Raw genomic sequence first — 15,375 nt, 5'->3', positions numbered from 1 at the left:
TAACGAGCTGACTCTTAAAGGGAGTGCTCCTAATCTCAGCTTGTTACCTGTATAAAAGACACCTGTCCACAAAAGCAATCAATTGTGTTGATTTTGTGTCGGACTCCATTGTGTCCATTGATATTGTGTCGGACTCCAGGAAGACTGGCTGTCGTCCGCTAATGGGAATCGTAATAAAATGATCTTTAAATTTTCATTTGAAAACGTTTTCTCCCGTTTATACCCACTGAACACAACCCCGGTTTCAGTCAAGTATGCACTGTCGTGTAAAGTTTTCTAGCACCAAAAGAACAAAAACACCATAGAGAGTATAGTCTGAGCATCAATGATATGGGAGAAATCATAGGTAAACATAATCTCATAGGAGAGAGATGATCATTGGGACAGGGCATTAGTGCTCCACAGAAAGTATGGTTTTACTTTTTTGTTATAGCACTGTAACATGCAAGTACTACCTCCCCCTTTGTCGCTTGGCATTCATGTATCCACCGCCTGTGAAAGTTTGAGGGTGCATCTCAATAGCCTAGTGTCTTCCTCGCCTCGCATTCATCTGCACTGATCTGAACACACAGAATGGGTGAAAGCAATATGTAAAGCTGCCTGTAGTGTTTTCCCTCACTACAGACTAGCCAGCCAAGTAGAAAAAGTAGCCATTCCTGGCCGAACGAGCTCCATTTTTTGTGGCCTCTGGTACAATCTAATGCCTTGATTACATCTCAAATACACAGCAAAATGATTGAATACTTGATCAAGTATACATCCCAGATTGGTAAAATTTGTTGAGGTATTGTGTAAAAAGACATGACTTTACAATTTAAAATACAGAAGATGTGTGAATTCAGTGTATTGTTAGTTGTTTTGGATATTTTCTAGGCTTATATGATCAGGGCTATTTTCTAAGTGGCAAACATTAAAACCTTTAACATTAATCTTAAGGGAAGACAGGTTTAAAGTTGTATTTACAGTTTTACTGCAATATATAAATTGCAAAAATTGTTTGTTGTTCAATTTAAAGTAAATAAGGCACATTATCTTGAAAAATAAATTGAAAAAAATAAGTGTTATATCAGTCTTAAGTATTATATCTTAATGATTTTACAGAAATGAATTAAAGTAAAATGAGCATATTTAGAACAAAATTAGGCTCTGCTCCACTACCCATTGTTCCTGCAGCGAGGATTCACCTTCTTTGACTTAATTTTTTTATTTTTTATACCAGTATGCAAAAGAGGGAGCCAAATGAACAGTTCTCTCACTGACGCGATTCGGTACACTGACTTGTCACACTCCATTTTGCGCCACTATCTGGAAAGTCCCGACATGGACTTCATATCCTAGGAAAATACAAACGAGATCTTTGGTTACCTTGTCCAGGAGCGATCCCATGAACATATAACTACGTTGTATGATTTATGAATTTCAAAGGGATATAGGTGATCACTTTTATTCAGTCAGTTTGACACGTCAACATTTGCTGTTCGGTCGTCAATCAAAGCACTGTAAATAGCCTATGCATCACGATTCCGTGGCTGGCTATAGGAAACACACAAAATAAAACACATTAGCAAGAAGACAATAATTAGGCTCAGTGGATTTCGACTCATCGGTACCACGATGAAGGCGCATCTTGCTATCTGTAAAGAAATTTGACTTCAAACCAACCACAGCGCACACAAATCCCACAGGTACCTGGAGGTGAGACAGACAGCAGATTGTCAAACCAGCAGTGTTTCCCTGTCATCGCTCACATTGTGACTGACAAGCGCCTGTCCTATCAATATTATTCATTCTTGCTCAGCGTTTCCCAAACTCGGTCCTGGGGATGTTTTGGTTTTTGCCCCTGCACTACACAGCATATTAAATAATCAAAGCTTAATGATTTGTTTATTATTTGAATCAGCTGTGCAGTGCGAAAAAACTAAATGTGCACCCCTTGGGGTCCCAATATGACAGAGTTTGGGCAACGCTGTTCTAGTGGGAGAGTGACTTTTCTCAGACGTTTCTGAATAGCGAATTTAAACTTTTATAAATCAAAAGTAGCAGTTATTTTCTTAAGTGGAATAAGTCTGGGAAAACAATGTGCTACCAGGAAGTAGCTTTTACCCATCTAGCTCGTTCAGTGCAGGTGACGGAAAGTACAGTAGATTGGGAAAGGAAGCGACTTGAGACCAGTGAGATGTGCATTATGATTCTTATGACTTCCTTACATAATTTTGATAAACAAGAGTAGAACAGAGCATATTGTCATGAAGCACTAGTGCTGACATCAGATCCCCCTCTTATTCATTATGATCGAAAAGGCAAAACTGACCCTTCATGAATACGGGTGCAGAACACAGATGCTGCACAATGTACATTCAAACCAAGAGGAAAATGACATATCGAAAGTCATCATGATGATACATGGACAGATCAGAATTACATACGTCGCTGTAGTAGTGGTTATGAAGGCTTCAGCATGGTAATGTCCAGTTACATGCAGGGCAGGCTACAGATGATCGTTGTCGATAAACGTATTACTGACTCATTGTGGACACCTTGTGGCCACACAGTCACACTACACTTTCATAAATAACCACAAAAAAGCCAAAGGCTCCAAAGTGCTAGTTTTCCCCCCCTTGAAGTACTTAACTCAGGTTTCCATTTGGGTGCTTAAACTACATAGCAACTCTTACATAGGATACATTATATAGCACATATTTTAATACTAGTGTCTAGATCTTGATCAGTAGCTGACAAATGCTTTCTACACCCCGCAACACACACCTGAACACAGGGAAATGTAGGCAAGAGGTAAAGAAAACACAACATGTTAAAAACCACCACTGTCAGTCCATAACCTACCTCAGTTCATTGTCATCTTACAGGAACAATATCAAAATCATCCAACTGGAATTTCTGGGAAAGTTGGATTTTGCAACCCTGCTAGACTCTTTCCTCAACAGATATCCTCTTCGGGTAGGTACACAGCATCATTAGCCCGAGAACATGACTGTTTCTGCATGCTACACCACTGCCTTGTACCCAACATTGTCACGTCGTAGCCAATGACAAGCCAGCCTGGTTAAAGTAAAAACTGACTAGCAGCCATGGTTATGTCCAAGATGACACCCTTTTCCCTATATAGTGCACTACTTTAGGCCAGAGCCTGACTGGTGCACTATATAGGGAATAGGTTGGCATTTCAGACACTATGTGTCCTATGTCTCTGTTGCATTTAGATATATAGATTGGCAAAGTGCACAGAGGCTTTGTGGATAGGAACACAATACATAAATAGCAACTTGTATACAACAAGGTATTGGACCCCAAACCTGCACAGTAGAGAAGAGACTTACTACACATTAAACCCTGAATGGACACACACACGTCAATACCAAAGACAACACTCCTACAGATACACACCTGTTATATCTGTTAAACTGCATGGGGCAAACCTGTTTCAATGTCCGACAATAAGACTTTTTGGAGACCATCAAAATAATACAATTTGATGTTCAGTTTTGAACAAACTGAATGTGATGTTTGGGGATTTTATCATTTGGATTCTACTAAACTCAGGACGCTCAAAAAGCACAGTTCTGTGTTAAACAAACTTGGGGAGAGTGTTCTTAATGCTCATAAAATGTAGGAGTTGTCCTATAACTCTTATAAAAACGGACATATTACACATTTAAATCCTTGTCTCATTATTTTATGTGTCTAGGTTTGTACTCACAAGTGTCAGGTAGGTACATGAGGAAAAGAAGACCTCCGATTATGTTAAGGCAGATTGCCCAGTGTGACTTTCCCCTCCGTTATTGTCTGTGTGACTTCTTAGGTAGGGTGGGAGGCAGTGTACAGAATTGGGTTGCTATGCCATTACCAACGACAGTTGTTAGGGGTTCATTGCACATAGCCACTCATCGAAGCAGAGAGAGTCATTGTCCATAGGTATCCATGGCAATAGTTGCCGGCGGTGTTGTCCACAGCCACAGGTTGGGCGGTTTTAGAACGACATAAGAATCACAAAAGCAGGAGCTGAGAACAGACAGGGGCACTGGATTGGCACTGCCAGTTGTTTGAGGCATTGCCATGGGGCCCAGTGCTTTTATCTGCTTTCCGACTGGGGCAAAGAGCGACTGGGCTCAGCGTGGCTCCAGTGGCTGAGCCTCAATGGCCTCCTCTGGTAGCAGAGTTCAATAACTCCAAGCAGAAGCCGAACTCCTTAAAACAGAAAAGGTTAACTAGGGTAAATTAACATATCTAATAAGGAATATTCAGGGCACTGAAAGACATTCAGAAAAATGTTGTCCAATTTATAGTTCCCCGGTCAGGTTGTGTTGAGATGCAGAGAGTTTCTAAGGAAGTTCTTAAACATTTCAGAATGTATAGCCCCAGTGATTGCTCTTGGTCAGGCTGTTTTGAGATAGACCGCTACTAGAGATCTTTTGCTCTCTAAACGTTTCAGAGTGTTTAGCCTTAGTGAACGTGCCCCAATCCAGCTATGCAGAGATGAAGGGTGGAGTTGGATGGATGGGGAGGGAGCAGCTAGTTGAGGTGGAGGGTTTGCTTCATGAACTCATAGGTGGTGAAGGCCACAGCCTGAGAGGGCACACAGCGGATGTAGTTGAGAGACAGCCCTCTGTACAGACCCTTCTTCATCCCATACTGACTGTACACATACTTCAGAGTCTTGGTCAGGGTACTGTAGAGGGAGACAAGTAGGAAAACAAAGTTACTCTTTATTTTATAGTGCGGGGCTTACCAGGTACTTATCAATTACATTGTAATATGTTCACTCATAATATAACATTTTGCCCCCCCCCCCCCAAAACTCTATTTGTTAAATACGTTCAGAATAGGTTATTCTGCCAGTGGCAGTCTGTTTCGGCATTCTAAACCTCAAAGACAGAGCTGTTTAATACAGACACAGTATACAGGCTCGGGACTGACATCATCTAAAACACAAGCGCTCATTGTATGGAGTAGAATATAGTAACTCAGTCTTACTCTAAGTGAGTAGTCTATTCTTGCCCTGACAACCCAGAGGTTGTCCACCTCTAGAAAATCATTATTACGAGGATAAATTCTAGAAGCATAGTGTCAGGTGGTGAAGTATTTCTACTGCCACTGTGAAGCAGGCACCCTTTGAAAGGCATGTCTGGTACAAAGCTGTAGTCTTCTGGAAGACCAACCAGGGCTTAGGACTCAATAATACACTCCACAAAACTCAAACAGGGTCCAGGGTAGTCTCCAGATTTCCATACCGTTCCTGTACCATACTGGGCTATGCGGTATAACCAGCAGTGCACACAAGGGGTGTAAATAAATAAATAGACAGTCAAAAGTTTGGACACACCTACTCATTTCCGTGTTTTTCTTTATTTTACCATTTTCTACATTGTAGAATAATAGTGAAGACATCAACAGTATGAAATACACGGAACCAGGGTGAAGTATTCACACCCCTGAGTCAATACTTTGTAGAAGCACCTTTGTCAGTGATTACAACTATGTCTTTCTGGGTATGTCTCTAAGAGCTTTCCATACCTGGATTGTGCAACATTTGCCCATTATTCTTTTCAAAATTCTTCAATTGCTAGACAACCGTTTTCAGGTCTTTCAGTTTACAAGTATACCATAACATGATGCTGCCACCACTGTTCTTGAAAATATGGAGAGTGGTACTCAGTAATGTGTTGTATTTGCCCTAAACATAACACTTTGTATTTAGGAGAAACATTTCTTTGCCACACATTTTTCAGTATTACTTTAGTGCCTTGTTGCAAACAGGATGCATGTTTTGAAACATTTTTTTTCTGTACAGGTCTCCTTTTCACTCTGTCAATTAGGTTACTATTGTGGAGTAAGTACAATGTTGTTGACACATCCTCAGTCTATCACAGCCATTAAAGTTGAACGGTTTAAAGTCAATATTGGCCTCATGGTAAAATCCCTGAGTGGTTTCCTTCCTCTCCGGCAACTGAGTTAGGAAGGACGCCTTTATCTTTGTAGTGACTCGGTCTATTTATTTACCATCCAAAGTGTACGGTAATTAATAACTTCAGCATTTGCAACGGGATATTCAATGTCTACTTTACCCATCTACCAATTGGTGCCCTTCTTTGCGAGACATTGGAAAACTTCCCTGGTCTTTGTGGTTGAATCTGTTTGATATTCACTCCTCGACTGAGGTACCTTACAGATAATTGTATGTATGGGGTACAGAGATGAGGTAGTCATTCAAAAATCATGTTAAACACTATTATTGCACAAAGAGGGAGTCCAAGCTATTTATTATGTGACTTGTAAAGCAAATATTTACTCTTGAACCTAGGTCCTGAACACAACAAAATGTGGAAAAAGTAAAGGTGCGTGAATACTTTCTGAAGGCACTAGCAAAGTACTAGTGAATTCCCAAAGCGGACGTTAGCTAAATGCCAACAAGATCAAGCGAACATAATGTGATTGCAAGGACAAAGAACCCAGCTCATACAACAATCTCAAAAGGCTACTCACACTTGATATAGGAGGGGGATGATTGTCTCCGCTATAACCAAGAAGCAAGATCTTGCAAGCTAGCCACCTATAGCTAGCAAGTTAGCAAACCAAATGCATGGCTGAAGCCCTGACTGGAGAATTAGATAGTTAACAAAGTTATAAGATATTTTGCTGGCAAATATTAGTGAATTTCAAGTGTAACTTGATCACCTCTCTTTCTTCTGCTGAACAACAGTGGATCACCACATCACAAAACCTCAATTTTCTCCATGTAGCTCTTTGTAGACAAACATACTATGTGACTGGTTCAATTGACATTATGAATAAAAAGGTAAATAATAGAAATTGGGGAGGGTATTGAAAATCATACAGCTATTTCAAAGTACCCCAGTATACTGTATATCCAGTACACCCCCTAAGTCTAGTTCAGGGTACTTTTGCCTTTTAGAATTAGATTATATGGAAAGAGAAACCTGATCCTAGATCAGCACTTCATTTTGTAATACGAGCTCTGGGTTTGGAGAGGAAGGGATAAATGGTGCCACTTACAGACATTTGTCAGAATCAGGAAGCACCACTCCTAACTGCATCCTTCTCCTGGCAACATCTAGAGGATAGCTGGGAGAGGAGACGGGGAAGAGAAGAGGGGGGGGGGGGGCAGAGAGAGAAAGAGAGTGCAAATGAGTTAACCAACCAATTAACCACCCCTCCACAGAGCAGTTGACGTAAGTCTTTAAAATCCAATGAATCAATCAGTCAAACACCCAATCAATCAGTCAATCAATCAACCTACGAAATGGTCTGTGCGATAGCTCCAGCCACCCCTCCACAGAGCAGGTTGACATGGGTCTTCAGCACCATCACCTCTGGGTTGTCTGAGGACGGTCGCCCCAGTAGCTCTGGGAAGTGGGCCAGACCTAGACTCTTCAGTGTGCCGAAGGTAAAGAACGAGAACCCTGGAGGATGGAGGGCAGAAGAAATGAGGCCCACAAAACTCAACAGAAAGTTCTTGACAACACTGTGTGTGTGTGTGTGTGTGTGCATGGTCACCTGCATATGGAGCCATGCCTATAAGGGTTGGGATGAGACCTTTGTAGAAGCCAGGGATGCCTCCTTCCTTTAAAAAGAGAACACCAACAGCTGAGTCTCAACTCAAGATACACACAAACACAGGAGGGAAACTTGCACACCGCTCTCAAATTACAGGTATAATTTTAAACTGAGAGGAACAAATAAAAGGCACCTTTAGGTATATCGTCTGAAAGGCATTTCCGATGCCTGTGTAGCGATGGTGTCCTTTCACCTGATATGCCAGACGGGCTCTTATCACATCCAGAGGGTACGTACATATCACTGCTGTCATCCCTAAGCAACACAACAACAACATGGTCAGATACAACAACAGTTAAGTATATTGTATCTACTGTGGAAACTATTGTTGTTGAAAAATAATCAGGAATGAGGAAGTATCTTCTCTGCATTATACAGGCCTCCTATTGTCTTTTTTGGATTCTTCCCACTGATCCTCTCACCTGCCATAGAACCGGCCATTAGCCTGTGGATGTGTCCAGAGATGCCCAGCTGTTTACTGAGGATCTTCTTGTATTTGTCGAAGGCCATGAACTGGATGGCTCCGTAGGGGAATATCCTGACCATCATAGCCCCATTGCCTTTATACAGCCCCAGGTAACCCTCCTTCTTTGGCACAGCACGGAGAGTGGCTACCACTCCTACAGGAGAGGGGGGGGAGCAAAGGACAAAAAGAAGAAAGATCAGTGTGATGACATTGCTTAGTTTCCGGTGCCACCTGGTGTAAGATAAATCATCTCCGACTAATTAAACATGATACAACATTTACATGGGAGGGGGAATACATCAGTGGCACTGACAAACCAATTGACAACCAACAGACATGTTTACAGGAAGAGGAACACTCCATTTCAGAACAGCAGAGTTATCCAAACCTTACCCAGATCTTTGTAGTGGGGGCTATGGGCTTGCAGTAGGATCTTTACTCTGTCCAGAGGAGCGATGGTGGACTTGGCACAGCATCCAGCTACACCTAAACACACCCAGAGAGATACAGACACCCACAACATGAGCATCTCTGAGCTGGACTGAGTAAAATAAACATTACATTAATCTGCAGATAATTATCTGTTAGATGCATGTTTGCGAAAACCGGAATCTAGACACGCTAGCTTGAATTAGTGCATATTACACAGAACATTTGCACAAAAACTTTTTTCTCTCAAATTTTGTGCACAAATTTGTTTACATCCTCTGTTAGTGAGCATTTCTCCTTAGCCAAGATAATCCATCCACCTGACAGGTGTGGCATATCAAGAAGATGATTAAACAGCATGATCATTACACAGGTACACCTTGTACTGGGGACAATAAAAGGCTACTCTAAAATGTGCAGATTTATCACACAACACAATGCCACTGATGTCTCAAGTTGAGGGAGCGTTCAATTGGCATACTGACTGCAGGAATGTCCACCAGAGCTATTGCCAGATAAATTAACATGACATTTTCTACCACAAAACTGTTTCCAATGATGTTTTAGAGAATTTGGCAGTAAGTTCAACCGGCCCTTTTGTTGGGAAAAACGTATTCTGATTGGCTGGGCCAGGATCACCAGCGGGTGGGCCAGGCAGCCAAGTGGGTGGGCTTATGCTCTCCAAGCCCACCCATGGCTGCAACCATGCCCAGTCATGTGAAATCCATAGATTAGGGCCTAATGAATTTATTTTAATGAACTGTAACTCAGTAAAATCTTTGAAATTGTTGCATTTATATTTTTGCTCACTATAGATCACTTTGGATTTGTCATGAAGTTTCTGGTCATGGATCAAGTTGGCCCATGAAATTGAGAGTGGATCTAAAAGTTTTTCCTCAAGCCTGGACTATCGGACCACGATCTTATTCCGTTTCCAATCGCAACAAATAATTTGGTTGGTCACCAACCAAGGACTATCAAAAGCTGCGCTGTAAATTCTCAGAAAACAGTAGTTAAGATGGAGAGAAGTGTTGACATGCTGAATGCACCAAGCTGTCTGTTTAAACTACTTGAACACAGCTCAGACACCCATTCATACCCCACAAGACATGTCACCAGAGGTCTCTTCACAAATCGCCAAGTGAACAGACTATGGGAGGCGCACAGGACTACAAGGAACTCTATTTCACATCAGGTAACTGAAGCAAGCAGTAGAATCAGATGGTTTTTTAAATCAGATAAAAAGACCCCTTATGGAACAGTGGAGACTGAAGACACACACGATAAGACACACACACTGTACACATACATGGATTTTGTAATGTAGATATTCGGGCTCCCGAGTGGTGCAGCGGTTTAAGGCACTGCATCTCAGTGCAAGAGGTGTCACTACAGTCCCTGGTTTGAATCCAGGCTGTATCACATCCGGCCATGATTGAGAGTACCATAGGGTGGAGCACAGTTGGCCCAGGGACGTCCAGGTTTGGCTGGGTTGGCCATCATTGTAAATAAAAATGTGTTCTTAACAGACTTGCCTATTTAAATAAAGGATCAATTAAAATATATATAAAAAGGTTCAATTAAAATATAAATAATAAGTGATAGAGTAGTGGCCTGAGGGAATATACTTAATGTGTTGTGAAAAGTTCTGAAATGAAATGTAATATTTGTATATATACCTCCCTTAATGTAGCAGCAGCTAATGGGGATCCTTAATAAATACAAAGATTCCTAGATGCCCTTCCAGACTCCCTTCACCTACCCAAGGACATTAGAGTACAAAAATAAGTTAAGCACCTAACTGAGGATCTAAATTAACCATGCATAATACCCTAGATGCGGTAGAACCTGCTAAAAACAAATTGTCACAAAAAACTAGCTCCCTAATATACAGAAAATACCTGAGCCCTGAAGCAAGCTTCCAAAAAATTGGAATGTAAATTGCGCTACACCAAATTGGAAGTCAAATCCAACTAGCTTGGAAGGACAGTACCATGCAATATCGAATAGCCCTCACTGCTGTTCGACCAACCTACTTTTCCAACCTGATTGTAGAGAATAAAACAACGATAAATTCAATGTTTTAAACTGTCGCAAAGCTAACGAAAAAGCAGCATTCCCCAAGTGAAGTTGGCCTTCACATCAGCAGTGATAAATTCATTCATTTCTTTGACAGAAAAAATCATGATCATTAGAAAACAAAATACTGCTAGGACCTCAGATCAATGGAAACACTCAAGTGTTTTACAGCAAATTTCCTCCAATCCTACACATTTTGCCATAGGGTGGAGCGAAACTTTTGCATTTTTGAATATGATATCTGAGTGAGGCTGACTAAAAAAATAAAGTGGGCCTCCCTGGCCGGTAATACGACCATGATTATTATAATGTTTACATACAGTGCTAGATAACAGGAACCGGAGTTCACAGATAAATAAATAAAATAAGTACACTTTTTTTTGTTAACAAAGTTATGAAACACTCAACACTCAATGTGAAAGAAACATTTAGACTTCATTGTGTGTTTTGGATCATTGTCTTGCTGCATGACCCAGCTGTGCTACAGCTTCAGCTCACTGACGCCTGGCATTCTCATGTAGAATTATCTGATCATAGAAGGAACTATGAATTCTGCTCTTTAAGGCAAGTCATCCAGGACATGAGGCCACAAAGTTGACTCAAGTTTGTCAAAAAGCACCTGGAAGCATCTGGATGATCACCAAGACTCTTGGAAGAAATGTCTATGGTCAAATGAGTCAAAAGTATAACTTTTTGGATGACAAGGGTCCCATTATGCCTGGCGAAAACCAAACACTGCATTCCACAGTAAGAACCTTCCACCAACAGTCAAGCATGGTGGTGGTAGTGTGATGGTTTGGGGATGCTTTGCTGCCTTAGGAGCAGGACGACTTCCACTTCCGACAGAGTATTTTGTGTAGATCGACCAAAAAAATTACACTTAAAAGAAGAAAAAAAAATGTAATCCCACCTCGTAACATAACAAAATGTGAAAAAAGTTAAGGGATGTAAATACTTTATGAAGGCTACAACCTTCTGTCTGTTGTAATGGATATTGCAGTTGCACAAGCAGGACGCAGTCCCTACACTTTTGACACATTTCGTGTGATGATGTAAGATCATCTTTATAGCTGCTGCCATATATTAGTTCCTGAAAAAAGAACACTACTTGACTGCCTGTCTAAAAAGAGAGTCTGACAATTGGCAAGTTCGTTTTGCGTCGCCCTGTGCCATAGTTATGCCATATATGCTGATATCGTGGCGAGAGTAAAAAGCTACATGTAACTCAGCAGCTAAGAAGAAAATGTAATCACTAGAGTGCCTGTTTGTGTCGTACTTATGTTTGTAATACTGACAACAAAGTTTGTAAGAACTCCTGAAAATATAACATGAAATAGTGCTTATGCTTACTGAGGCATGGAATGCAATAGGTTGAACAGTTGCGTGTACAACATGAAGTTTGTAGGCTACATCAGTGACCAGACAAAAGCAATCAAGGAGGTGGTAGCGGCTGTGGAGCACTCAACACTACAGCTAAGTAGGCACCGGAGTGGGAAATCGGCCAAGTAAAAATAAAAATTCTACACATGCACAGAAATATCCATATTTTTAGTCTGGGCAAACAGAGAGAAACTCTGTATCCATAGCTTCTCCATATAAATTAACAATTCCATTTCACGTCATGCTGTTGTAACTGGCTAGCTAGTTAGCGGGGTGCACGCTAATAGCATTTCAATCGGTAACGTCACTCGCTCTGAGACCTTGAAGTAGTTGTTCCCCTTGCTCTGCAAGGGCTGCGGCTTTTGTGGAGTGATGGGCAACGATGCTTCATGGGAGGCAGTTTTAGATGTGTGCAGAGGGTCCCTGGTTTGAGCCCAGGTAGGGGCGGGGAGAGGGACGGAAGCTATACTGTTACACTGTTCAAATAAAGAATTATAATTTACCGGCTTCACTCAGTTATTTACTACAGGAAAAGGGAGTGGGTTTTGTCAGGAAATCTCTGTGAATCTTCATAACCCTGTTCCAGTTATTCAACCTTTGACTGTACCCATTTCATTTCTGGATCTCTGGTGAGGTTAAACCATTATTTTAACGCAGGGATTGCCTACTGGCGGCCCAGGGAAGGCCCTCTGACAACTCAGTCAGGGTTTCAACATACTGATGCAAGTTAGAATAGCAGAATACACAAAGTGCAATTTTGAAATTTGGTTGTGCAACAGCAGTTTCTCTCTTGTTATGTCAGTCACTGATAGTCACTCAATTAGCCCATGTCAGCTAACCTTTTTTAGATTGATAAATTAGTCTAGTGGCCAGCTATCTAAACTTAGTATTCATGGTTGAATAATTGGCAGGGGGGCCCACATTGATTTTGTTAGTCAGTCTCACTCAGATATCATATTAAAAACTGCAAACATTTGTCTCCACTCTATGGCAAAATGTGTAGGATTATAGGAAATTAGCTCATTTTCCTCTCCAACACATGTCGAAATGTGTAGAGTTGCAGAAAACTTGCTTTAAAAATCCAAAATGGTCTCTATGCACCATGGCAGAATGTCTAGAATTGCACAACATTAACTAAAACAAAAAAATCGCTACCTTCAAGAGGGGGGCTGCTAAAATGTTTTGCTCTCGATGTGGTGATGTTGCCCATCCCTGATTTAGATTATAGTAGTCCGTTATTGCTGGACAGAAAGCATGCACGCCATGCAGCTCAGCAGTACCAGGGTTTGTGTCACTGGATGTGCACTACTGTATGTTCTGTATTGCATTTCTGTATTATAATAACTAGTTAAGTCTGCAGCCACACTTACCTCCAGCTACGAAGGAGCGGACAAAGTGATAGTCCCCCTGAGAGTGGTTGGGGATTGCAGGACGACCAGGGGTGGAGACTGCAGCCTCAGTTGCCATGATGTGTGTGTTCAATCAGGAACCCAATGCAGCCATAACTATGTAAAGAATAAAAAACAGACATAAATTACCTTTACACCCACAATTAAAAAGGATATCACTCGACATCACAGTTGGACAGCCAATAAGAGGGGGGGGGGGGGCACATGATGAGGCATAACGTTGTATGTAACGTTAACGTCAGTTGATCACTGAAGCAAAGTATAAATCAAGACATGGTGTGGTTTGGCTAGCTAAGTAGATACTAGCCGGCTAGTCACGTATCAAAACAAAACTAGCACTAGTAGCTAGTAGTAACTGTCATTGAACGTAGCTAACGTTAGCTATCACTGAAGTCGACCTAACCGTTATCGTGTTACCGTCAGCAGATTAACTTTTAACTAGCTAGCTAAATACAATTTTCAATCTACAATTGAATGGACTGTTCAAACAGTTACTCACAGTTCAATCGACTGTTGCTGTATTGATAACGTATATTAGCCATCTTACCCGCTGCAAGGTCAACACTGTCAGATGAACGAACGTTGCACAATGGAGCTAGCGGGCGCGTTAGCATTTGCAGGCAGCCTCAGGCCCTTCCGGATTCCCCAAGTAAACAAACATGCTTAGCGGGCGCTCGCAGAGACAACTTCACCGAGCGACAAGTCTGTTAGTTCAGTTTTCGGTCCCTGTTTTTACAAGTCATCCGTAGCTAATTGATAGCCAAAAGTTATTAGAAAAACAGCAACAAAACCAGTTTTCTACCTGGGTTAAATGTATGAAGGGTGAAGGCACGTGTTTTTATGATCACCAACCACTAGTGCCCTTTATCGTGCACAGATCGAGAGTTGCACCGGCGCATGTCAATGACGTCACGGATCAAATAAAATAAAGTGCACAATAAAACCATAAACGTGTCAATTAATAATAACATGTCAACATACTGCCCAAACACTTTATCATTTGCTAAATATTGGGCATATAGCACTTGTGTGGAGCAGGTTAGTGTTTTAAAGGTGTTATAATTACACAGTTGTAAAACAGTTATTAACTTTAATACAGACAATGAAGCAGAACATCAGCTTGTTTAAGGGTTGTCTATAGGGTTTGAAGTAGTTTGATAGAAGTTAGATACTTATACTAATTAGAGAAAGTGGACAAACGTGAATTCCATTCCAGGTTTTCCCGATTACTCTTTACTCCAGAGCTGAGTTGACTCGAGACCATAGGTTGCATCTGGGAGAGGAGGGAGAGAGGGCTGCCCTGAAGGGATTGACACAAGAAGGATTTACGCTTTAAATTGTGATGTATCCAGTATGGCTACATGCATGTTTTACACTATCAAAAGCCGCTTGATATAAACAGTATTGCTAGATTGTGTCAATGTATCAGTGTGGTAAAGAAGAACCAGACATATTTTCCGAGGGAAACCAATACAATGAACGTCAGTGTCTAACAGGGGTGGAGTATTATTAGCGATTCAGACAGTGCAACTGTCTCTGGTATGTAAAATATTTGAGCTGCCTTTTAAAGACAACGTGTAAATAAAATCCACACCAACATCACGTAATTAGGCTCTATGTTATTGGTGACATTCACGAATAGCTTAGTCAGCCATCCAATGCCACGAGTGTCAAATACTCGATATTGTTCGGACATTCGGTCAACTGCAAGAAAATCTACTCGATGCGGCAATGTTGCAAGCTGGTTACAACATTGTCATTACGCTTCCGTCCGAAATTCGTGCGGAAAAGAACTAGCCAGCGAGCCAGGTTCGGTGCCGTGTAGCAACCTATACTTTTTAAAGAGCTTCCTTCACCTCTGCGTTTTAACTCTTAAAGGACGTAGCTTAAATAGAAAATAAATACCACCGCCAGGCGGAAGTAGGATCTTTAGCATATATATTGATGAATAATAAAAGCTATATATATTGCAATGAACTATTTATTTATAGGAAATTGTGTAATCTCTTACATGTGTTT

The 15,375-nt window shown here is 41.2% G+C and overlaps 2 protein-coding genes across 3 annotated transcripts in view; one reads left to right on the top strand and one right to left on the bottom strand.

Annotated features, from left to right (window-relative positions):
• Positions 1–335: 335 nt before the first annotated feature.
• On the bottom strand, positions 336–14,291 carry LOC109899824 (graves disease carrier protein homolog). Of its 2 annotated transcripts, none has more exons than XM_020495390.2 (9): positions 13,904–14,285; positions 13,318–13,452; positions 8,453–8,545; positions 8,016–8,213; positions 7,727–7,848; positions 7,534–7,600; positions 7,277–7,439; positions 7,033–7,101; positions 336–4,687 (listed from the first exon to the last, which is right to left on the bottom strand). In XM_020495390.2, exons 2-9 carry the CDS (start codon positions 13,412–13,414, stop codon positions 4,531–4,533), a joined length of 966 nt encoding a protein of 321 aa, XP_020350979.1. In that variant the 5' UTR covers positions 13,415–13,452; positions 13,904–14,285; the 3' UTR covers positions 336–4,530. The 2 variants fall into 2 exon arrangements, with proteins under 2 accessions (XP_020350979.1, XP_020350980.1); XM_020495391.2 differs by having other exon boundaries at positions 2,178–4,687; positions 13,856–14,291.
• A 264-nt stretch (positions 14,292–14,555) lies between these two features.
• Positions 14,556–15,375, top strand: part of LOC109899825 (methylcytosine dioxygenase TET1) — a 46,516-nt gene continuing 45,696 nt past the window's right edge. Inside the window, exon 1 of the mRNA XM_020495396.2 lies at positions 14,556–14,895. The gene's annotated coding sequence lies outside the window, so the exon portion shown is untranslated. The remainder of the gene's footprint in view (positions 14,896–15,375) is intronic.

The sequence above is a fragment of the Oncorhynchus kisutch genome, linkage group LG11 (genome assembly GCF_002021735.2).
Source record: "Oncorhynchus kisutch isolate 150728-3 linkage group LG11, Okis_V2, whole genome shotgun sequence".
Classification (NCBI taxonomy): Eukaryota; Metazoa; Chordata; class Actinopteri; order Salmoniformes; family Salmonidae; genus Oncorhynchus; species Oncorhynchus kisutch.
The sequence above is the reverse complement of the archived record's forward strand: the minus strand, read 5'-3'. Positions and strand labels throughout refer to the sequence as shown.

Excerpts from the sequence above, each read along its gene's own strand:
- LOC109899824 (XM_020495391.2), bottom strand. The coding sequence starts at position 13,414 with ATGGCAACTGAGGCTGCAGTCTCCACCCCTGGTCGTCCTGCAATCCCC. Across the intron at positions 8,214-8,452 it reads CCCCCACTACAAAGATCTGG|GAGTGGTAGCCACTCTCCGT; the intron begins GTAAGGTTTGGA and ends CCTCTCCTGTAG. Across the intron at positions 7,849-8,015 it reads AATGGCCGGTTCTATGGCAG|GGATGACAGCAGTGATATGT; the intron begins GTGAGAGGATCA and ends TGTGTTGCTTAG.